The sequence below is a fragment of the Melospiza melodia genome, chromosome 22 (genome assembly GCF_035770615.1).
Source record: "Melospiza melodia melodia isolate bMelMel2 chromosome 22, bMelMel2.pri, whole genome shotgun sequence".
Taxonomy (NCBI): domain Eukaryota; kingdom Metazoa; phylum Chordata; class Aves; order Passeriformes; family Passerellidae; genus Melospiza; species Melospiza melodia.
The window spans coordinates 2,807,952-2,830,834 of record NC_086215.1 but is presented as its reverse complement, the minus strand read 5'-3'; the positions used below and the strand labels follow the sequence as shown (position 1 = coordinate 2,830,834).

Below are 22,883 nucleotides of genomic sequence, written 5' to 3'. Positions count from 1 at the left end.
GGGGGAGCTTCTGTAGAACATGGGAGGTGCCCGTTCCCCAGACTGCAGTGCCCACTGCAGCCCCTGCAAATTCCAGCCTCCAGGCTTCTGGTGTTAATGCAGGCTCTTGTCTGCACCAACCTGACCCTTCCTGAGCAGCAGGAGCTTGGGGCAGGGCCCCTGTGGGTGCAGCTGGGGGATGCCAGCGCTGTTCCCTCTCTCCTGTGTGCAGGAAATCCCCCGCAGCACCCTGGACTCGTTCATGCAGCCCTTCCAGAGCACGCTCTGGCTGCTGGTGGGGCTGTCTGTGCACGTGGTGGCAGTGATGTTGTACCTCTTAGACCGATTCAGGTGAGTGCACTTTGGGCCATTTGGGACCTGGAGGGGACAGGGAGGTGCTCCTGGGAACTGTCCCCTGGGTCCCTTGCTTGGGCACGTCTTGCAGCCATTTGAGGGCTCTCACAGGGACTTACCCCATCTGCTATGCCCCACCAGCCCTGGGCTGGGGCTCCTGGCCCCTCTGGCTGCCTAAGCTAAGGGATGTGGATATTGGGGTACCCAGCACGTAAGGATGTGGAACACACCTGTCAGAGCAGGTGCTGTGCAGATCCCTGACCAAGGGCACTGTCAGCTTCTGGGCTCTGAGAGAATTTCCTCTTGGCCTTCCTTGGCCCTGTGGCAGCTCCTCTGAGGGCACCTGTCCCTGCCTCAGCCCTGTGCCCAGAGGCTTTGATGGCTGATCTGCAGGAAGCCCTCTGTGCTGCAGTGGGAGAGGCTGGAGGTGGCCAGGGTCAGATGATCTTTCTGGTCTGGAGAGAGTGGGATGGGACCAGGAGCAGTGTGAGCCAGGCAGGGCTGCGGGTCAGCACGGGGATGTGCCACAGTAGGGAAGAACTGCCTGGGAGCAGGCACAGTCTGTAGGAATGAGGGACACAGGGCTGCACCAGGACATGTAGGGCACAGTGGGGAGCCCTGGGAATCAGGGTGAGGGGAATGACAAGGGTTCTTCATCTTGTTTTCCAGCCCATTTGGCCGGTTCAAAGTAAACAGTGAGGAGGAGGAGGAAGATGCCCTGACTCTCTCCTCAGCCATGTGGTTCTCCTGGGGAGTCCTGCTGAACTCTGGCATTGGAGAAGGTGAGTCAGAGCTCACAGCAGGACTGCTCTGCCCTGCAGCCCAGGCTCTGAGCTGGGCAGGCTGAGGGGCAGCCCCTGCCCTCCTCCACAGCCTCCCCCTCTCACATGGTCCCTGTGGGACCTCATTCTCTGGGCCCTCCCTGGAGCAGGCTGCAGGAGATTTGGTGCTGCTGAGTGTGGCACACTTGTGGCAGGTGTCAGGGCTTCCTGCCAGGCCCAGCCCCAGATGGGAAACAAGGCAGGAAAACCTGGGCTGGATGCCCTGCCCAGGGTTACCCACCCTCTCAGGGTGGCACACAGCGTGCCCTGGAAGGAGCTGGAGGCATTTTTTGGTTCAGGCAATGCAGACACTCCTTGCACAGCTGCTGGCAGAGCAGATAGATGGTGCACATCTGCAGCTGCCATTGGGCTCGTGAGGATTGACACAGCTTTGGCAACCAAGCCAAGCCCTCGTGGTGCTGCTCTGATCCCTCCTCTCCCTGCAGGTGCTCCCCGGAGTTTCTCTGCCCGTATCCTTGGCATGGTGTGGGCTGGCTTTGCTATGATCATTGTGGCTTCATACACTGCCAACCTGGCAGCCTTCCTGGTGTTGGACCGACCTGAGGAGAGGATCACAGGCATCAACGACCCCCGGGTAACGACCCCTCTGCTTTCCCCTTCCCTGGGGCACATCACATGGCTTGTGGCTCCCAGAGCCCTGATTCACCATGGCTGTGATCTGTGCTGGGGGCCAGACCCAGGGAGCTGTGCCTGGGCTGGTGCTGATGAGTCTGAGCCCTTGCCCTGGGTGGGAATGGACAGACGTGGGCAGGGATCAGCAGGAAAACAACCTGCCCAGAAATAGCCTGTCTGCAGTCAAACTGCCTGCCAGTTCCTGGAGAGCCTCCTCTGCCCACCGAGGAAACGATTCATTATGGATGAGTTATAACTAATGAAATCGTCCCTGCGGCGCAGTCAATACTCTCCACATGCCTCAAATCCATTTCCTGCTCTGGCAAGGACACAGCCACAGCTCATCAGCCCAGGCACGCAGGAATGTGCCCTGCAGCAGCACAGACCCACAGCATCCCACACCCTGCAGTGTGCCCTGCCCACGGCACTGCCAGACCCCTGGCATCCACGGGGCTCCTGCGCCCTCAGTGCCACCGTGTCCCTGTCCCAGAGCATCCCCTGCCCCAGCACCGTGCTCCCACAGCATCCCCTGCTCCCACAGCATCCCCTGCTCCAGCACCGTGCTCCCAGAGCATCCCCTGCTCCCACAGCATCCCCTGCCCCAGCACCGTGCTCCCACAGCATCCCCTGCTCCCACAGCATCCCCTGCTCCCACAGCATCCCCTGCCCCAGCACCGTGCTCCCAGAGCTTCCCCTGCTCCCAGAGCATTCCCTGCCTCAGCACCATGGACCCAGTGCATCCCCTGCTCCCAGAGCATCCCCTGCTCCCAGAGCATTCCCTGCACCAGCACCATGGACCCAGTGCATCCCCTGCCCCAGCATCCTCTGCTCCCAGAGCATCCCCTGCCCCAGCACCATGCTCTCAGAGCATCCCCTTCTCCCAGAGCATCCCCTGCTCCAGCACCATGCTCTCAGAGCATCCCCTGCTCCCAGAGCATCCCCTGCTCCAGCACCGTGCTCCCAGAGCATCCCCTGCTCCCAGAGCATCCCCTGCCCCAGCACCATGGACCCAGAGCATCCCCTGCCCCAGCACCATGGACCCAGAGCATTCCCTGCCCCAGCACCATGCTCTCAGAGCATCCCCTGCTCCCAGAGCATCCCCTGCCCCAGCACCATGGACCCAGAGCATTCACTGCCCCAGCACCATTCTCCCAAGAGCATTCACTGCCTGTGGCATCCTCTGAGGAGATCAAGGTCTTCTCTAGGGAACAGGTGCCTGAAGGAGAAGGGAGATTGGGAAACAGCTTTGGGGTGAGAAAGTTTTGCTGGTGAAGGCCAGAATGCATTGGAGCCCTGCCGTGTCCTTTCAGCTGCGCAACCCCTCGGATAAGTTCATCTACGCCACGGTGAAGCAGAGCTCTGTGGACATCTACTTCCGACGGCAGGTGGAGCTGAGCACCATGTACCGACACATGGAGAAGCACAACTACGAGAGCGCTGCCGAGGCCATCCAGGCAGTGAGGGACAAGTGAGTGGGGTCAGACCCTGCCTGGCCACGCTGGCAGGGCCTCCGGGAGCTCAGCTGGGTGGAGCAAGCAGGGCAAAGCTGGGGGAGCTGTGGCCAAAGCGTGCCTTGACGGCCCCTCCCAGTCCTAGTGCGTCCCAGGGCTCGGTGGGGAGCACAAGCTCTGCGTGGGGATGGCACAGTGGGAGCCCTGGCCATGGCCTCCCTTTCTGGCCTCTTTTCTTCCTTCAGTGCAAGGCTGGGTGGCTTCAGTGTTTCAGTTCGGGCTGCGAGCACCCTCGCTGCAGACCAGCTGGGCTGCCCAGCCTGACCCGTGCATCCCCCTGTGTGTCCAGCAAGCTCCACGCCTTCATCTGGGACTCGGCGGTGCTGGAGTTCGAGGCCTCCCAGAAGTGTGACCTGGTGACCACGGGGGAGCTCTTCTTCCGCTCCGGCTTCGGGATCGGCATGCGCAAGGACAGCCCCTGGAAGCAGAACGTCTCCCTGGCCATCCTCAAGTCTGTACACGGCTCTTGCCTCCCTGCTGTCCGTGCCAGGCAGTGCCAGCCTCCCCCCAGAGCTCTGCAGGGACAGGGCCGGGGGGGCTGCCCTTCCATCCTGACAGAGGGACACTGTGAGGCTGGGCTGGGCACCCACAGCCCCGGCTGGCAGGGCTGGGGAAGAGCAGGGAGCTGGAGGGGGCAGAGCAGGGCAGAGAGCAGGGTCGGGGCCAGCCAGGGCTGCAGGCAGTGCGGGCAGAGAGCAGCAGGGCTGTGTGAGCAGCCTGTCCAGCACTGTCTGTGTGAGCAGGGTGTGGGTGCTGCCATCACCCCGCTCCTCCCTCAGGGTCAGCCTGTCCTACAGCACTGCCCTGCCCTGGTCATGCAGGGCTCTTTTCTTTCACCTCTGGCTACTCCTGTTACACAGGGGTACGTCTGAGTCCAAGGCTTTTACAGCAGCACTGACCTGCAGCATGGGGTGTCACAGTCAGCCTGATGTTATGGGTGAAAAGGGATTTCCTTGTGTGGCTTTGGCAAAGCCACACTCATTGCAGACAGAGAAATGTCACGTGGAGAAACAGGCAGCAGGGAAGGAGCAAGTGAAAGGAGGGAGTGCTGGGAGATTCATTTTAGGAGAGACAGAGTCAGAGCCACGAGGGTCCTGCCCAAGATGCAGAACTGAAAGGCCTGAGGGAGAATGGTCAGGATGTGGAAGATGGGCCAGACCCAGGGAGCCATGGACCCTGTCTGTGGGATCATCTTAACATGGTGAGGGTGGCAGCAGGACAGATGGGACTTGGGACCAGCACGTGAGAAGCCTGAAGAGGCCACAGGGGTCCTCAGTATCCTCCTGGGAGAGGGTAGGGAAGCCCAGGGCTACAGATAGCCCCGGAAGGTGGTGGGGGTGTACCAGGAACAACAGGGAGGAAAGTGCAGGGAGCCTGTGGTGGGATGTGTGCTCTGTGCCCACTCCATCCCCACGAGCTGTTCAGGCAGGTACTGTGAGGACATGACTGTGACACTGAGCTGTGACACCGAGCTTGGGGTGTGCCAGCCCTCAGTGTGCACTGCAGGGAGCTGCCAGGCAGCAGTGCCCTGGCCTAGAGGTGCTGGGGGTCACCAGAAAGGACTGGGGTCCATCATTGCCTGGGCTCCAAGTGTCCCTGGCAGGCAGAGGAACCCTGCAGGAGGGAACTGGTAGATGTGGTTCATTTCCACTCCCTGCAGTCTTCTCCAAGAGCTCTTGGGGCACTGACAGCTCCATCCTTCCCTGGGAGCACACCTTCCCCATGGCTTACACGTGGCCCTTTTGGCAGCAGGCACTGGCCCAGAGCTGCTACAGGGGCAGTGGGGAGCTCTGGGTGCCCATGCAGTGCCCACGCAGTGCTGGCAGCCCCTGCACACAGCCCACACACTCCTGTGCAAAGGTGCACACACACACACACACAGCACATCCCTGCTTCCTGTGCTAGGAGGTGCAGGCAAGGCCAGAGCCCTGGGATGGAGGGCACAAGGCACAGAGTGTGTGCCCCAGCTGCCTGTGGCTGGTCCCCAGTGACTGCCCTGTCCTGTCTCCTTGTGCTTGCAGGTCTCATGAGAACGGCTTCATGGAGGATTTGGACAAGACTTGGGTGAGGTATCAAGAGTGTGATTCCCGTAGCAATGCCCCAGCAACACTCACCTTTGAAAATATGGCAGGTTTGTTCTGCAAACCTCTTTCTCCCCCTTCCCTGGGTAGCCTGCTTTTGCTCAAGACATCCTCCCCAGGGCTCTCCTCTCAGGCCAAATCTCTGCTCCTTCTGGATTTGTGCTTTCCTAGTGCTGGGAGGCTGCTGAGGTGGGCTCCGTTCCCACCTTGCTCAGAGCAGTTCCACAAAGCTTCCCCCACCTTCCCTGAGTGCCCTTCTTGCCAGTGGGGCTGTGGTGTGAGCATGGCTCCCCTCCCTGTGCCCTGGCCCAACTGTGGCTGTCACAGTGCCATCAGGGCTGGCTGGCACCACTGCAGAGAGGAGAACAGCATCTCGGGAAAGGCAAGTGAGAGCCCTGCTGCAGGAGGGGCTGGAGGCCAGGGGCAGCCCCCAAGTCCTGAGGAGCCCTGGGCAGGGCCAGAACAAGGACAATTGATAGAGAAGGGTTTTCATCTTGTAAAGACTCTGAGAACCCTGAGACAGGCTCTCCCTTTGCACTGAGGTGGTGCTGCTGGTCCTACAGCCAGACAATGCAGGGATGAGGGATGAGGGATGAGGGATGAGGGATGGGACCCTGTCTGCACCAGCACTGCTGGCCAGTTACAGACAATGGAGAAAAGGGGTATTTTGCTCCATCTCCTCAGACACCACTCCAGAAATGTCAGCCCCAAGGGTTGCAGGCACCCAAGGACAGCACAGAGCTCTGTGCATGGCTGTGCTTCCTGATGAGCACCAGGGCTGGGTTCTGGTGCAAATGGCCCCACGGTCCTGGGGATGGGGAGTGCCCTGGGGCTTGCCGTGCCTGTCCCCAGCAGTGCTGCAGCTCAGTGTCCCCCCAGAGCTGGCACTGGCACCCCTCAGTGCCCAGGCTGTGTTCCCCTCCCGGCCCTCCAGGACTGGGGGGATGGCGGGGGGACCCGGGGGTGGCAGGTGCTCCCATTGCTGAGCACGATGCAGAAGAATTGAGGGATGGTGTTGCAATTCCACTGCCCCCTGTAACTTTCCTGCTTATTTCAGGTGTGTTTATGCTGGTGGCTGGAGGTATTGTTGCCGGGATATTTTTAATATTCATAGAGATAGCTTACAAAAGGCATAAGGACGCGCGGAGGAAGCAGATGCAGCTGGCGTTTGCGGCCGTTAATGTGTGGAGGAAAAACCTGCAGGTAGGACAAACCGTTTTTAGAGCAAATCTCCACCAGGTGCGTTTTCCATTCCTTCACCAAATCAGTGAATGCAGAGCTGTGGATTAGCATGGGGCCCTCTGTCCCCCACCCCACCCCCGTAGCTCCAGCTGGGTTAATCGGTGCCTGTTAAGCTGTAGGGTAGTGTCCCTGTGTCCCTGCCTTTTCCCCGGGAGCTGCCCCTGCCCGATGCCGTCTCTCCCAGCAAAGCTCCAACAGGGCAGAGGCCTGGCCCAGACACCCCCAGTGGAGCTCGGGATGGGGACTTTGCTCTGCTGGGGACCATGTGCCAGAGGCACACCTTGCCCTGGCTGAGCAGGCAGTGCCAGCACGGCTCCTTGCAGGTTCTGCCCTGCAGCCCGGCTCCAGCCGCGCTCAGCAGCAGATGGGAAGGTCAGCCTGCTGCCACTGACCATCCCTGCCCGGTGCTCAGGTGGAGGAATGCTCCAGGGATAGTTTCCATCACCTCCCCTTCCCTGCCTGCTCTGCAGCAGCGTGGTAGCCCTTGCCATACCCAGGACCAACTCCAAAAAGAGGTGGTGCGTGCTCTTGTCCTTTGGAGACAAGGACATCTCCCCACACAGGAGCCAGCAGTGCCGGTCCCTGTCAGTGCCAAGCCTCCCTTGGTCTCCTTTAATGGGGCTGTTGCTCTCCCAGGCTTCTCCTGCTGCTGGAACATCTCTGTGCCGCTCAGGCAGGGAAGCCCAGGAGGGTCGGAGGTGCCTGGCAGTGACACTGAGCCGTGGGCACATCTGTGGGCCACCAGCCTCACATTTCCCTTCCCCTGCTGCTTTTGGGGCTGAGCCCCACCGTGCCCCTGACCCCAGTATAGGGCAGCTGGAGGCTCTGTCTGAGTTGCCTGGGCTGGTTTTTCCCTTGGGGAAGCGCAGCAGCGTTCCCAGAGCGAGAGCTCCTTTAGGTGGCTAAAGGACACCGCTGCTCACAGCAGAGCCAGCCAGGCAAAGAGAGAGGAGGAGGCTCGGGGAGCCCGAGGAGCCCGGCGGGGCCCCGGGGAGCAGCGCTGGCTGGGGCTGCGGGGGGAGCAGCGAGGGGAGCACGAGGCCGGGCTGCTGCATCCTGAGAGCTCGCTGGGTTCAGTTCACCGGAAAGAGTCTCGGAAAAGCCATTTCTCAATTTTTTTTCTCCTTTTTTTCCTTTTTTTTCCTTTGCTTCCAAAAAGCAGCAGCACCGAGGGGGTTAAGGCTGCTGGGACAGAGCACACTAGTCGCACTGCCATTTTTCACTTGCCAACCTTCTAGAAAATACTGCACTGGGTCCTTGGGCAGAGTCTGTGGGACTGTGAGCAAAGCATGCTGCCCTGTGGGGGTAAACAGCCTCATGGTAAAGAGCCGTTTGACATTGTAAGACTTTTCCACAGGAGGAAACGTCAGAGCACTAGTATCTGGTACATTGCTAGAAGGTAGGCAAGTGGAAAGATTTATTTGTTAAAACAAACAAACAAAAATAATGGTTTTTGGGATCACAGTTTTGCCATGGCTATTTCCTGAGATGCCATGGAAGAAAAAGACATTTCATTCCATTCATCTTGCTTTCCTTTCCGTTTGTGCATGTCCGCAAAAGAGAGAACTGAGAAGGAGGAGCAAATGTATCCCCGAGCATGCTCTACGCACCAGCGGGATACATTTTGGTTACCCCCGTGCGGTAGCAGAGCCAGACCTGGTCACTCCGTCCCCCGTCGGCAAGGTCACACTCATTGGCACCAAAGCAATTGGGGAGGACTCGTTGCCAGCGCCCGGCGCCGAGCGCGGCCGGGCCCCCCGGCCCGCGGCCCCCGCACCATGGCGGCTGGTGCTCCCAGCCTGCGCCAACCAGGTCCGACTCGCTAACTCCAACGCCTACATTTTTCAGTTCTGTTTCTCTTTGAGTTCATCCCGACCCGACGACATCATGGCACTAACGCTTTGCTTCCTCCCTTTCTTTTCCTTTGTATTTTTTTTTTTACTTTTCTTTTTCTTCCAGTTTCCTTTTTGTTTTTTAGCCTGTTTTACTTTGGAAAACAAACCAAACCACCACCAACAACCACGTTCGGCTTTGCACAACTGCATCATTTGAATTTTTGAACACATTTTTTTTACAGAATATTCATACAATGACTTCTCTTTCAATGCAGTCCTCTCTCTCTCTTGTGGCACTAGGATTCAGCCTCAGAAAAGGCCCTGAGCACTTTTTTTTTTTTAGTGGTAGGTGCAGCATCTCACGTCTCGGTCCAGCCAGGCTAGCGGTGGAAGCGAGGGGCAGGGCGCCAGGCAGAGCATCCCCAGGAAGCGAGGTCAGCTGTGCCGGCCTGGCTGCAGACACCAGGAGAGCAGGGCTGCCTCCCAGAGGGGTTCCCAGCGCTCCAGACGCGAGGCCGGCCCCCCGTAGCTGTAGCAGTGTGGTGGCTGTGCCGTAGCCCTGGCTCAAGGAGGCCCTTGGAGGACTGGGAGTGGCAGAACACCTCCAGTAGCTTTCTCACCTAAATGAAGGCCATGACACGGGGCAGTATTCAAATAGATTTAGAGTTTCCAACAACACACTAGAGATCTAATTACTTATACATATTCATTTTAGGATAGAAAAAGTGGTAGAGCAGAACCTGACCCTAAAAAGAAAGCCACTTTTAGGTCCATCACCTCCACCCTGGCCTCCAGCTTCAAGAGACGTAGGTCCTCCAAGGATACGGTAAGAGGAAGAAGAACAATTCTGCCCTCTCTCTTTCTCTCTCTTTCTCTCTTCTGCCATCCCATCGACTGCCACACACCCATCCCGAAGCTGCCAGTGTACATGCATAGCTCATGTTCGTCACCAGTCAGTCAGTCAGTCAGTGAGTCAGTCATCCCGTGTACCTGAAAGGATGCTGGGATCCTGGAGGGCAGGCAGGAGGTGGCTTGGAGTCCTGTGATGAGTTGGGAGATGCAACCGAGTTTTTGTTTTGTTTTTTTGTTTTCTTTTTGCCTGGATGATTTCTGATGTTCCTCTCTGTGCTTCGCTCACCTTACCGGTGCTGACCTCTTGAAACTGATGACATTTTTTCTTTTTTTTTTCTTTTTTTTTTTTTCTGTTCCTAAGTGTTCCTGTACCTGTTTGTCATTGTATGCCTAAAAACAATCACCCCGATTTAATTTGGGCACCGTGTCACCTCACCAAGAGCCATGCGTGTCACACTCTCTACATGTGATTTTTGTTTGTGACAATTAGCATTCGGAATAGTCCTCGCACAGGAGTGACAGCTGTCTCTGGTTATCATCAGCAGTAATGCAGCTCTAGAAAAGAGATGAAAAGGCTCCAAAGAGGAGGTTGTTAAAGACCCAGCCTTGGTTCAAACTTGTGTTTTCCGCTGCTCTCACATAACCAGAGAAAATTTCCAAATTGCTGCCTCTAAAGCCAGCTGTTTCCAAATGTGCAAATGTGTCTGCTCGTGCTGGAGCTTCAGACACTTCAGCGTCAGGTTGGGCTGTTGGTCTGTCGGACTGAGCCGTGTCCCTCTGCATGTCGCCGTCTGTTGTATGACACTCTGCACTGTGGCTACTCTGTTGTCTCGTGTGGCAGCGCCCGCTGCGTTTTGCTGCCCGACCTCCTGGCGCGCCGGGCTTGCCAAGACCCCGTCCCCGGGGCGACCGGCGCCTTTGTACCCGGCTTGCCCAGAGCAGGTCCCCGCCAGGCTGCCCGAGGCGCAGCGGGGACGGGGGACGGTGGCAGCGTGGGAGATGTGGCCCCCGTGGCGGGGTGCCCGTCCCCAGCCGCAGGCTTGGGCGCCTCGGGGACAGCATGTGGTATCGCAGGGGGTCTCGGGGCCACGGCTGTGTATGAGAAATGGAGGAGGCTGCCCTTGGCACCAGCGCAGGCTCCATACCAAGAAGCTCCTGGAGCACCCCTGGAATGCGGCCCTGGGGACAGCTGAGCCCTCGGCCGGGCTCGACTGCCACCATCTCACACAAAGTGCTCCTCTCACTGTCACCTCGAAGCCCGGAAGTCATGGGGGAAACACCCACACTTCCCACTCATCATCTGTACCCCCAGGGAAGATGGGTATCCTTGTCATGTCCTGTGCTGCTTCTGTGCTCCCTGGGTGGCACCTTGTCCCAGTAACGCCCCCATGTCTGGGGTCCCCTCTCCCCACTGCTGCACCCCCGAGCAGCTCTGCAGGGAGGTCACAGGGTGTGCCTTTGTGGCCTGAGCCATGACCGGGGCAGAGGAGACAGAGACGGGGTGGGAGGTGCAGGGGGTGGTGCAAGAGTGAGGAGAAGGAGGAGAAGGAGGAGGAGAAGGAGGAGGAGGAGGGACAAGTAGAATGCAGAGAAAACAGAGAGGAGAAAAATTGGCAGAAAGATCTGCATGTGCTGAGTAGACCCCCGTGTTCTGATGTGTTTGAACTGCTCCACAATTAGGAAACCAAGGATTCCTGCCCTGGGAGAGCAGCAACATGATAGTGCCCTGGGCACCTGGGGGAACCAGTGCCACCGGTGAGCAGAGGAGAGGGGGAGAACCCAGGAAAAATGGGGCAGCTGGTGTGTGGCACCCCTGGTAACCCCAACGTTGCTCCTTCTTCAGGGTATCATCCTGGTCCTGATCCTGCTCCATAGTGTGGCATCCATCCTACACCAACCAGCCCACAGCCCTCTGTGCCCCCAACGCCCTGAGCTGAGCAGGCCCAGTGCCCACCTGCACCACAGGTCCCATGGATGGGCAATGGAGCTGTTCTCTCCCCTTCCTTGGGGTCCTGCACAACACAGAGCTCTCCATATTTGGGTCCCAGTCATGCTCTTCTTGCTACATTGTTCATGGGCAAACTGTGGAGGAAGATGACCCCACTCATCCCAGAAGATGGTCCCCACTTTGGGGGCAGCTGCACAGTCAATTACTCCCCAGTGCTCTGAAGCCTGTCACAATGCTCTGCCTGCCACGGGGTGCCATGTCCAGGCTCCCAGGACGCGTTCCCCAGGGAACTGGGCTAGCTGGGTCAAGAACAGGCCAATGGGGTGAACATCCAAGCCAACATGGCCAACTTGGAGGCTAGCAGCTATGGCAGGAGGTCCGTGGTGGAGAGAGCTTTGTGGTGATGTTGGGCAGACCTGCTGGTTGCTCTGCAGGGTCAGCAGCCAGCGGGAGCGGGGTGCTGCCACCAGCTCATGTCACAGCCTGTGCTCGGTGACCTCCACTTCCATGCAGCAGCCCTGGCTCAGAGACCCCAACGCCCTCCTGCTGGAAGGCCCCATGAGTCCGTAGCATGCTGGGGCACGTTGCCTGGGGTCCTTGTAAAGACGAGAAAGCAGCGAGGCGCTCTCTTTCATGATGCTCAGCAGAGCTGCGGGCCCACACCAGGTCTTAGATGGGCAAGGCTGGAGAGCCCTTGGGGCTGGAAGGCCAGGCTGACCCCAGCCCCACGGGCTCCCCTGGCTAGCGAGCGAAAGACGCAGACCTGGCGGCCTTGCTTCTTTCCTTTCCGTTGTCGGGAGTTTTAAAAATGGATTCTGCTCTGCAGCCCTGCAGAATGGTCCCTCAGGAGTGCCAGAGAGACAGGCTGGCACCATGGAGCCAAGACAGCCCTGGGAAGCTTCCACCCCACTCTGAACGTCCTAGCGCCCACCATCACCCGAGCTGCACAGCCTCTCCGCGGCACATCATCCCCACCGCCCCAGGAGGAGATGCATGTGTTCCCCATAGGCAGCTCCTGCAACTCGAGTAGCACTGGCAGAGCTGACGTGTCCATCCATCGCAGCCACCCACGATACTGCAACCCCACAGACGCCATGTGAGACGCATAAACCACACAGACACCTCCGAGCCGGCACATTGCGTACAGACACGATCGAGGTGCACAGGTCCCTTAGCCCCCGCAGAGCCACACTGCCAGCCCCAGCCCCGTGACACAGCAGTGGCACACGGCCCGCGGCACCGCCCCGCCCTGGGCACGGTGCCGGGGCTGGGCGGCAACCGAGGGGCTTCCTGCAAAAGGTCACCTTTTCAGTGAAGGATCAGCTGTCCCAAAGCCAAACACTTCTTGGCTGAGAAAGAGCCTAGTTTTTGGCCCAAAAGAACCAAAAGTAGGTCAAAGACAACTTTTTCTTTTTTTTTTTTTTTTTTTCCTAAAGGGAAGTTGATATTTTCTACAGCAAGATCGCATTTAGCTGGAATCCTAATTTTTAATGGAAAAAAACCCACAACAACAAACTAAAATTCTTCCAGAAAATCTTCCACCAGCCAGGGACTACCATATGAGCCCAGTTAGGTTGAAGTCATTTTTAAAGACATTAAGTTCTTGTCTATATTTTCTTCCTGGTTGTCATTTAAAGTTTTTGGTGCCTTCACTTCACTTCCATACCTTAACATGTTTGAGTCTCTTCTACGGTTAATATTGATTAATTTCTTGGCTTTATAATGTTTGGTTTGGGGATTATTGCACCATCCCTGTAACATAATTTATCTTAAATTACTGATATGTGCTTCTAGCATTAGTCCTACTTTAACATAGTTTTGATATGACCGTTTTCTTGCTTTTTTTTTCTTTTCCTTTTTTATTTTCATTTTAATTTTTATTATTAAAAATTGCATGCATGAAATTTACACACAAAAAAAAAAAGTAAATGAGAATGTTACCCTGTGATAACTCTGTGATTGGAGGAGATATGCTTTCAAATCAAAAGCCATGCTCTTGTATTTTAATTTTTCTGGCCAGATTGCCCATTTCGCTTGGTTGTTTTAGCGTTTCCCACCCCCAGAGCTGTGCAGAGAGGCCAGAAGGCCCCAGCCTGCCCTGCTACACCACCACAGCAGCCACATGTACACATGCACCGAGGCACACGCATTCACACAGGCACGCTCCGCTTCTTCCACCCCCCCTCACATCAGGATGTTTAACAAAGGACCTTTCTTCTACCCATTCATTTTTGTATCTCCAGTTCCTCCTTCTCTTCCACCAGTGAGTCACAGCCTCTCCCCTTTCCCAGTCACCTCTCCTCCCTCTCCCTGCTGGAGTCAAGCCCCATCCCACAAAGCACACAACTCCCAGCAGCTCTGCCATGGAAACACTGCATTTAGCTGGAATCCAAATTTTTCATGAGGAAAGGGTGGCTGCACCCAATTTTGGGAGAGAGGGGTGTTTTTTGGTGGGCTGCTGAATAGCCACAAAAAGCTCCCTCCAGGGCAGCAGAGTAACACCAGGACAGCCCCGGCCACTCTCTGTGCCAACAGGCAATGGCCAAGCAAGGCAAGGCCATGGCCAGGAATTCCCAGAGGCTCCATTGGAATCTTAGCCAGCGCCATAAGTGGCAGGGGGCTCCCCTGAGAGGTGGCAGGTGATCCCCTGAGAGGTGCCAGGTGATTCCCTGAGAGGCTCCCTGTGTGATCCCTTGAGAGGCTCCCTGTGTGTGATCCCTTGAGAGGTGCCAGGTGATCCTCTGAGAGGTGCCAGGTGATCCTCTGAGGGGCTCCCTGTGTGATCCCTTGAGAGGTGCCAGGTGATCCCCTGAGAGGCTCCCTGTGTGATCCCTTGAGAGGCTCCCTGTGTGATCCCCTGAGAGGTGCCAGGTGATCCTCTGAGAGGTGCCAGGTGATCCCCCGAGAGGCTCCCTGTGTGATCCCTTGAGAGGCTCCCTGTGTGTGATCCCTTGAGAGGTGCCAGGTGATCCTCTGAGAGGTGCCAGGTGATCCCCTGAGGGGCTCCCCGGGTGTCAGCGTGTCCCCGCTCGGCACCGGAGAGACGGGAGCGCGCTGCCTCCCGGCCCTGCCCCAGCTGCTGCCACCGAGGGGTCCCGGGAAGCCCAAATCCGGGCTGGGCAGGGCAGGGCAGCCCCACGGAGCCCATGCAAGGCTCAGGGGTGGCAGGAGGCAGGGTGTGCAGCACACAGGGTAGCCACAGTGCCAGAGCTGCCGGCAGCGCCGCGAAGGCCACGGCCACCATCGACCAAAGCAGGGCAGGTGAAATCCGTCACCGAGGAGCCCCCTTGGAGCCCCTCAAAACATCAGCCCTCCTGGGCAGGGTGGTGCAAGGGCTGGGAAAATGTCACTGGAGAGGATCTGTGCTGCAGTACATGAGACCCACAGAGACCCTTTCCTGCCCTGGCACCGGATTAGGACCCCAGAGACCAGCACAGGATGCTCCAGCCTACAGCAGGGCTGGACAGAGCTTCCAGGTCAGGGTTGGAGAGTGGAGCTGGGAGAGGGAGTTTGGAAGGAGGAAGGGAGGAAATACTACCCAGCTGTAAATTCCTGCCTGGGGAGGAAGGACGTTTTTTCTTGCCGATTGATGGGTATTTCTGCTCTGCCCCCCGCCTGCTGATGGGACTGCAGTAGGGGAGGGCTCTCCCATGGCCTCTCCCATGGCTTCTCCCATGACAAGCCCCCCCATCTGCAAGGAGCTCAGAACCCCAAATCCAGACCACATCCCCAACACAGGCCGTATTTTCACATTAGAAATCAACGCCACACTTTATCACAAACCAACCACACCACACATCTCACCTGCATGAAAGGATAGTCACAGCAGGGTCATTCAAGCAAGGAGGTGAAACGCCCTGGCCTCAAAGCACAGCTTGATCTGGCACCAGAGAGGTGCCAAAACCCAGCCAGACCCTCCAAACACAGGTTCAGGCGTGGGCTGGGCTGATGAGTCACAGGCTTTGTCTTGTAGCCCTCCCAGAGCAGAGAGGGCCTGGCTCAGTGGGTGACGTGGCAGCCACGCTCTGCAGAAGCTGCACTGCGCTCCTGGGTGTCCCCTCTGCCCCGCTCCAGGGTGCTTGGAGAGCGTCTGCAATGACCTCTGCACAAGCGTGGATGGCACTGGGAAGGGGACCTCAGCCAGCAGCAGCTCTCAGGGCGTTGCTTCACCCCCGAGAGATATCCTGTAGGGACACATGGGATAGAAGTGACAGCGGGGACAAGTGCTAGAACTGCCTAACACTGCTTTCTCTTTGTCTGTCTATTTGTGTGTTGCAGCAGTATCACCCCACCGACATCACCGGCCAGCTCAACCTCTCCGACCCCTCAGTCAGCACTGTGGTGTGACCTTCTCCCCGAGGGCCATCAGTCCTTGCCCAACCCAGTAGGAAGGCACAGCCAGGACTGCCTTTCAAGGGACACTGATGGGTTCTTCTGGGTGAGATGGGAGGAAAGCATCCTTCATCCATACACGGTGACTCCATTGTATATCTCCCTCCCTTCCTAGGCCTGCTGCCATGCTCGTGCCCCAGGAAGCACGGCAGAACCAGGACAAGGTTTGGACTTCACTGTACAGAGATAATTGCTTCCAAACAGTGCCACAATGATCAGAATTGCCACTGGCTGGCTCCGTGCAAGGGGAAAGGACTGCAGAAGGCACACGGTGCCTGCTCTCCCACGGTAGCAGGGAAGAGCTGGTGCCAGACCACAAACCCGTGCTTAACCTCACAGGCTGCAGCCTTCTGAGCACACACAGCCCCTCAGACGTGTGCTCCACGTCTCCCACCACCTGGAGGGCTCCACAGTCCTGCGCAGCCAGAGCAGCCAGCTCCCGGTGTGGCAGGTTGGGCACATGTTCCTGCTGTGCCCAGAGACCCTTCTGTCTGCTGCAGGGGCTGGAAGATGTGTGCTCTGCTCCTTGCAGGGGATGGACACTCCTCCCTTTTCCCCCACCGTCCCGTGGCTGTGACTCGGTTCCCGTCCGTGGTCTGGCAGAGAGGAGAGCTCCCTCCCTGCAGCCCTCGCCCCTGAGCTAACCGCGGTACTCCGGAGCCTGGAGTGCCGCCAGCCGAGACCCCGGCTCCCACCTCTCCTGCACAGAAACATCCCCAGGACCTGGCCACGGCCAGCATGTAGCACTCACACAGCAGCTCTCCTGGCCAGGAATTCTCCACGGGAAATGGCTCTGGATGGTTGCACTGACCTCTACCCCAGCTCCACACTGCCTCAGCACCAGCAATGCAAGGAGAGATGCTGCTGGCTGGTCCCGGCTCGCTGCGGGCCCCCAGCCTGTCTGCACGGCCGGGGCACCACGGCCAGCGCTGGCGGCTCCCCTGCCACCCTCACCTGCAGTTCAGCTTGCCAGCAGCTCCCGCGGCTGCCCTGCAGCCCCAGCGCAAGGAAAGGTGGAAAGCAGATCCCAGTTCGGGAGAAGGAACAGAACGGGCCGGGCTGACCCCGTCCCTCCCCGCGCCGTCCTCCCCTCGGGCCCGCATGGGCACCCCGAGCACCCTCCCCGTGGGCAGCGGGGTGAGCAGCGTCTCCTGCCAGCAGAACACCCAGGGGCAGCGTGGTGCCCACGGACTGCCCTCCCCGGCCCCAGGCTGCCCCCGCGGGCAGGATTTCACATGGCAGCTGAGGTCTGTGAGCATCGTCCCACCGACTGCTGTGGCTCCATCATGTTCATCTAGCTCCAGCTGAGAAATCGGACCCATCCTACTTTATACGTCAATGTTACATGAATACCAAGTTTTTGCAAGAGCTCAGTAAAGTCTAGACTGGATCATGAAGTGGTTTATTCCAGAGCTGTGTGCCTCTTTCTGTCTCTGACCTCTGGCAAAGCTGGCGGGGAGCCCTGTGGTGAATCAGCGCCTCACCCAATCCTGTGGCAGGGTCTGCAAACAGTGGAGGGACAGGAAGGGATGGAGAAACCAGGAGGGAGAAAGGCCAGGGGCTATAGAGGAGACTGGGAGGGAAGGGGCATCCCCACCCTGGGATACTCAGGTGCCAGAGAGCCTGCACAGCCAGGGTGGTGCACAGGCCTTGCAGCGAGGGGATGGGACAGCATGGAGCTGTCCAAACACCAGCACCACGGCAGCTGGCCCTGTCCCACCTCCATCCTGGGGAAAACTGTCCCCTGCCACTGTGGGCTCCCTCTCCTGGGAGCCAGCCTTTGGGAACAGGGGATGGACTGCAGGGATGAGGGCATTGGGGAAGTCCCCACACACCAGCCCATCCACAGGAAGAGATCTCCAAAATAGGAGGGTTCCCCAGGGCTGAACTGAGGAACATCACCCACCCACAGCATCTTCCCTTTGTGCTGAGACCTCCAGCCCAGCCTCCATGGAGGCTGAGGCTCAGGACAGTCTGAGGGAAGGAGCAGGGATCAGGTGGCTGTGCAGGATGACAAACAAGGTCCCACCTCCAAATGGGAAGCGCAGGCCTTCCTGAACCTCTGAACCTCTCTAGAGAGGGTCTGGGAGAGCTGGGATTGCTCCTGGGGCAGGGCTGGCAGCACTGGAGCAGCAGCACTGCCTCCAGCAGCTCCCTGCCAAGTCCCTGCCCCACAGCAGGGAGGAAGCAGGGATGTGGCCATGTGGCAGCACATGGGGCTGGCTTCTCTGTTAAAAATAAAAACAGGAGCAAGCCACTACTGAGGTGACACCTGGTTTATTCATGTGTGATTCACTGAACCCTCGCCAGGAGCCTGCTGAAGGATGCTCTGACTCCTGCCACAGCCCTGGCAGGTCCCAGCTCTTGCAAGGGCAGGAGATGGAGTGGACAAGGCTGGTGGTCACAGCATCTCATTGTGGCTCTGATCATCTTCCAGTGGGTAAGAGGTCAGGCCAAAAAGGGGTCTTGTTTCTCCTTGAAGGGTGTTTCTGTCACCTCAGCTTGTGGCTTTCTCGTGGAGCTCAGCTCCAGATCCTTCCAGGCCATTTCCCAGCAGGCTCACTAAGCATTTCCAGCAGCATTTCCACAGGAAAGAGGAGGGAGCAGGGCAGGGGCAGCCCCAGCCCTGATTTGTGGGTGATGGGGGTGAGGCAGCAGCCAGGGCTGCTGTAAAGGGCCCCTGTAAAGGGCTTGTTTGTCCCTGCTCCCAACCCTGAGCTAACCCCACACCTTGGCTGGGGATGAGCTGTAGCCTAGGGAAAAGCTATTGAGGGAGAAACCACTGTAGCCTCCCCATCCTTTGGCAGCTGCTCTGCCCAACCACAGCCCTGGCAGCTCAAGGCTCTTCCTGGCCCTCACCCTAAGCTTCAGCCTCACCCTAGACCTTGATTGTTGGCTGAGCCATCTCAGCACCAGCATTCCTGACTCAATGGAAAAAAACTATCAAAAGGAGCTTTTTGCAGCCAGCCCTGTCCTTGGGCAGAACACTGACAGGCCTGGGGTGGTCTGACAGCCCCACAGAGGCTTTGCAATGCTCCAAACCACCCAGAGATCTCCAGTGCACCAAAAGCCACACAGACAGCTCTGGGGTACCCTAAAAGGAAAGCACTGCCTGCCAGAACACAGAAGCCAAACATGGCATTTAGGTGGAGTTCTGAGGGCACAGAAAAAAGCACTGAGGCTGCTGGGGTCACTGAAGGCAGTCAGAGGGTGCAGGGGGCACCAATAGGCCCAAGGAACAAACTGAAAGGCACACAGAGGCTCCTGGGCTGCACCAAAAGGCAAATGGTGACTCCTGGGGTGGCCTGAAAGGCACCAAGAGAAAGTGGTGTGTCCTGGGATGCACACAGGGACTCCCAGGCTGCACCTAAAGGCACAGTGAGGCACATGGGGCATCCTAAATGCACACTGGGGGACTGGGCAGCACAGGGGGCAGGACAAGGGGAGAAGGATGCCCCCAGAAAGGGGATATGCAGATACACTGAGAGCATTTTTGGTCAGCCCATGCCCCTGCAGGGAGCTGAGCTGGAGGCTGCTCCCCCCTGGCAGAGGCAGCTTGGCACCATCTTGGGGGACTCTGAGAGAACCCAGAGCGACTCCAGGAACAGAACTTCCTCTGGCTGCTCCACAGGGATGAGTCTGCAGCAGGTGGGTGCAGGCAGCTGGAGAGGGGCAGGGATGGAGCCCAGGCTGCCAGGGCAGGGCCTGCTGGGCCCCTCAGTGCACCCTGCAGACACGGGGTGTCCTCCAGCAGTGGGACTCCCGGCGCAGGCTGTGGTAGAACACGACCAAGGAGCCCAGGAAGGTGCAGAAGAAGATGCTGGCCAGGAAGGAGAAGGGCCCGATGGTGAAGAAGGCGATGTAGTGCTCGGGGGACAGGGAGGTGTCCTGGCACTGCCTGAAGGACTCGTCCCCAAAGGCCATGATCGGATACTTGTTCAGCTGCTCTGGAACTCTGCAGAGGAGCAAATTCTTCTCTGGAAGAGAGAGAGAAGCAGTGCTGGAGGGCACACTGGGCAGCTGGGAAAGGCCAAGGACAGGGGGATAGCAGGTCTGCATGGGACAGATGGCACCAGGGCAGGAGGACAGGGGCCAGCGTCACCAACATCACCCGTGTCAGGGTGCAAAGAAGGGGAACAGTGAGCTTCAGGAGCCACCTGTGTGGGATGGGATGGGATGGGATGGGATGGGATGGGATGGGATGGGATGGGATGGGATGGGATGGAATGGGATGGGATGGGATGGGATGGGATGGGATGGGATGGGATGGGATGGGATGGGATGGGATGGGATGGGATGGGATGGGATGGGATGGGATGGGATGGGATGGGATGGGAGGTGGGCACAGTGCTGGAGGGGGCATAGGAAGATGGGTTTGGGCAGGAGGGGCAGGCAAAGGGGAGGGACTGGCTCCCAGAAGACAGATGTGGGGAGCAGTGAGCAGCCAGCCTGGAGATGCCACAGAAGGTCCCAGCCAGAACAAGTGCAGTCACACATCCGAGCTGGAAGCAAGCAGGAGGGGGCAGCAGTGGTGGGAGAGACTTTGCTGGCAGAGCTGTCTTTCAATGGGGCTCGTGGGGGAAGAAATGCAGGATCAGAAGCAGGTTGATGAAGACTTTGGGGAAGGGGCTGAAAGCATTGCATCCTGGATGGACCAGCGGCGATGTGCACCCTGACACATGGGCTCCACTCACCCCCGCAGGTGCCATGTGCAGGACTGGTGCCACTGCTGGGGCCAGCACTGGGTGCCTGTCCCTGGGACATTGGCAGGCAATCCCTGCTGCTGACCAGAACCAAAATGTGGGCACCAACTGAGACCCAGTGGTGTATCACCCAAGCAGACACAGGAGCTGGCATGACCTAAGGACAGCTTCGGGGACCCTCACCCCAAGGGCACTGACAACCCAAGCCCCAGCCAGGCGGCAGCCAGGGTGCTGGGTCTGCCTCAGCCCCGGCAGGGTGACCAGGCAGCATGGAGCGGGCGGGGGGCTTGGGGACTCAGCGTTCTGGGCACTCACCTCGCACTTTGTCCCTGTTGCGGCGGAGCCAGCGCCAGAGGGGCAGGATGCTGCAGCTGCACACCCAGGGGTTGTCCTGCAGGAGAAGCGCCTGGAGCTGGGGCAAGGCTGCCGGCACCCCGGGCTCCAGCTGCCCCAGCCTGTTGTTGGTCAGGTCGAGCGTGGCCAGGCCGGTGAGGGGCCGGAAGGTGTCGGGGGTGAGCACGCTGAGGTGGTTGTGGCTCAGGTCCAGCGCCTGCAGCGCCCCGAGCCCCCGCAGCGCCTGAGGGTGGATCAGCTCCAGGCGGTTGTGGGCCAGGCTGAGCAGGCGCAGCCCCGGCAGCGGGGGGAAGGAGCGGGGTCCCAGCACGGAGATGAAGTTGTGTGCCAGCCGCAGGGTGCTGGTGTTGGCCGAGAGGCTCCAGGGCACCTCGAGGAGGCCCCGCTCGCTGCAGTCCGCCTCGCCCGGGGAGCAGCGGCAGGCGGCCGGGCAGGCGGCCGGGGCTGGCGGGCACAGCAGCAGCAGCAGCAGGCCCAGCACGGGGCCGGGGAGCCTCCAGCAGCCCATGGCTGCCCCCGAGGCACAGAGGGCTTGCTGCCCCCTCGGACAGGCTCCCTAGAGCCCCGGGCCGTGCTCAGCCCCCCGGCCCTGCCCGGTGCCCTCGGCGGAGCCCGGCGGCGCTGGCTGGAGGGGCCGGGCTGTGCTCGGCTCCCGGCTGCCGCTCGCAGTCATGCCCTGCTCGCCCGCCTGCAGACCTGCATGAGGCTCTGCTCCCGGACCCGGTTTTCCTCGGGGTGGAGCTGCCCTTTTTTCAGCAAATATTTTTACTATGATGCTTGCCCTGCAAGGTGTGGAACCGTGCCCACGTCCCTCCCTCCCCCAGGCACCGCTCCAGCCAGGTAAGCAGCCAGCTCTGCGTGGCCTGGGATTAACTGCTTGTGTGTGCTGCCTGGCTGGAGAGCTGGAAATCAGCAAATCCAGATCCATCTCTAAGCCTCCATTCTCCCCAGAGGCATCCCCCACGGGCATGCTGCCTCAATAGCCAGGTACAGAGGGGTGTATGGGCCCAGGACCCCCATAAGTGGCTGAGTTACCAGGAAAAACCATAACTGAGACAGAATCATATCACTTGAAGGTTTTAGCCCATCTTATGTGCTGTCCCACCACGCCCAGGGGCCCTCAGTGTGGAGCTGTGCTGGGAACCATGGCCCACCCTGCTGAGCCCAGCCCTTGCCCAAGCCCTGTCTGTCCTACAGGAGACCACCAGCCCTGCCACCATGAGGAGGGCTGGGGTTACATCCCATGGGCACCTTCCTCCTTCCCAGGAGGGGAACAGTCCGTGTGCACACGCAGGGTGACGCAGGAGCCCCCAATGAGAAGCATGGCAAAGGTGACCTTGCCAGGCTGCAGCCACCCAAAACTGGTTTGCCCTCCCCCCGGCATGGCAGTGCCAGTTCCATAGGGCTCAAAGTCTGCCTCCACCCTGTTTACACCCTCTCTGCCCCAAAGCCACCCAAAGCCTGGCTGCTGAAGGCTGGGCTGCTGTCACCTCCCAGTGCCACTGCCCCTGGCAGAGCTCAGTGAGGACTGGGCCACCACGGGACATGGCAACAGCCCATCCCACTTACAGCCAGAGGGGTGCCCAGAGCAGGGACACTGTCCCCACTCACACCCAGCAGGACCCCAGTGGCCATGGTCCCAGAGGAATCCCTGTCCCTTTGCCCCACGGCCAAGGGGCTGGATGGGCAGCAAGGCAGGGAGGGCACAGTTGCACCCCAGGACAAGGCCAGGATGTTCCCAAATCTGGGACAGAAGCAGCAGACAGAGGATTTATTAATAGCATCCCAAGGAGCTTTGTTTTGTTTATCTATCCTGCAGCAAACTCGCTTTGCTGCATTAATCCCCATCTGGAAATAATTCAGAGGAATCCACCAGCCCAGCCCAGCCCCAGGGCAAGGGCACAAACCCAGTGCCATGTGCAGCTGCAGCCCCAGCTCATCCCATCTGCAGCCACAGGCTGTAGGGAGACCTGAATTTTGAGGGAGTCCTGTCCCAAAATGCTCTTCCTCTGCAGGACCTTCATTGCCCACTCCCTGCATCGATCTGGAATCAGGTGAGAAGTGCAACATTCATGCAAAAAGTAACTCAAACCACTATTAAAAGCAAGGTCATTTCCAGATTTTGTGCACAAAGAGCCCAGGAGGCTGAAAAGCCTGAAAACTCAGCTCCTCTGGAAG

The 22,883-nt window shown here is 58.8% G+C and overlaps 2 protein-coding genes across 20 annotated transcripts in view; one reads left to right on the top strand and one right to left on the bottom strand.

The window, feature by feature from the left end:
• GRIN1 (glutamate ionotropic receptor NMDA type subunit 1) overlaps nucleotides 1-17,045 on the top strand; it is a 41,099-nt gene extending 24,054 nt beyond the window's left edge. For 2 of the 19 annotated variants that reach the window (XM_063174629.1, XM_063174625.1), the window contains 9 exons: nucleotides 212-330; nucleotides 1,003-1,115; nucleotides 1,601-1,749; nucleotides 3,098-3,255; nucleotides 3,588-3,749; nucleotides 5,320-5,429; nucleotides 6,437-6,582; nucleotides 8,182-8,433; nucleotides 15,535-17,045. In XM_063174629.1, coding sequence (XP_063030699.1) covers nucleotides 212-330; nucleotides 1,003-1,115; nucleotides 1,601-1,749; nucleotides 3,098-3,255; nucleotides 3,588-3,749; nucleotides 5,320-5,429; nucleotides 6,437-6,582; nucleotides 8,182-8,433; nucleotides 15,535-15,603 — 1,278 coding nt within the window. In that variant the 3' untranslated portion in view covers nucleotides 15,604-17,045. Of the gene's footprint in view, nucleotides 1-211; nucleotides 331-1,002; nucleotides 1,116-1,600; nucleotides 1,750-3,097; nucleotides 3,256-3,587; nucleotides 3,750-5,319; nucleotides 5,430-6,436; nucleotides 6,583-7,978; nucleotides 8,021-8,181; nucleotides 8,434-9,171; nucleotides 9,283-10,988; nucleotides 11,064-11,151; nucleotides 12,013-12,082; nucleotides 13,264-15,534 lie in introns of those variants that run through there. The other 17 variants (XM_063174635.1, XM_063174632.1, XM_063174630.1 and 14 more) reach the window with 14 other exon arrangements.
• An 864-nt stretch (nucleotides 17,046-17,909) lies between these two features.
• LRRC26 (leucine rich repeat containing 26) lies at nucleotides 17,910-21,378 on the bottom strand. The gene is given in 4 exon segments (XM_063174644.1): nucleotides 17,910-19,625; nucleotides 20,667-21,224; nucleotides 21,227-21,287; nucleotides 21,289-21,378. Coding segments are annotated over 4 exon segments (969 nt in total). The 3' UTR covers nucleotides 17,910-19,365.
• Nucleotides 21,379-22,883: the final 1,505 nt, after the last annotated feature.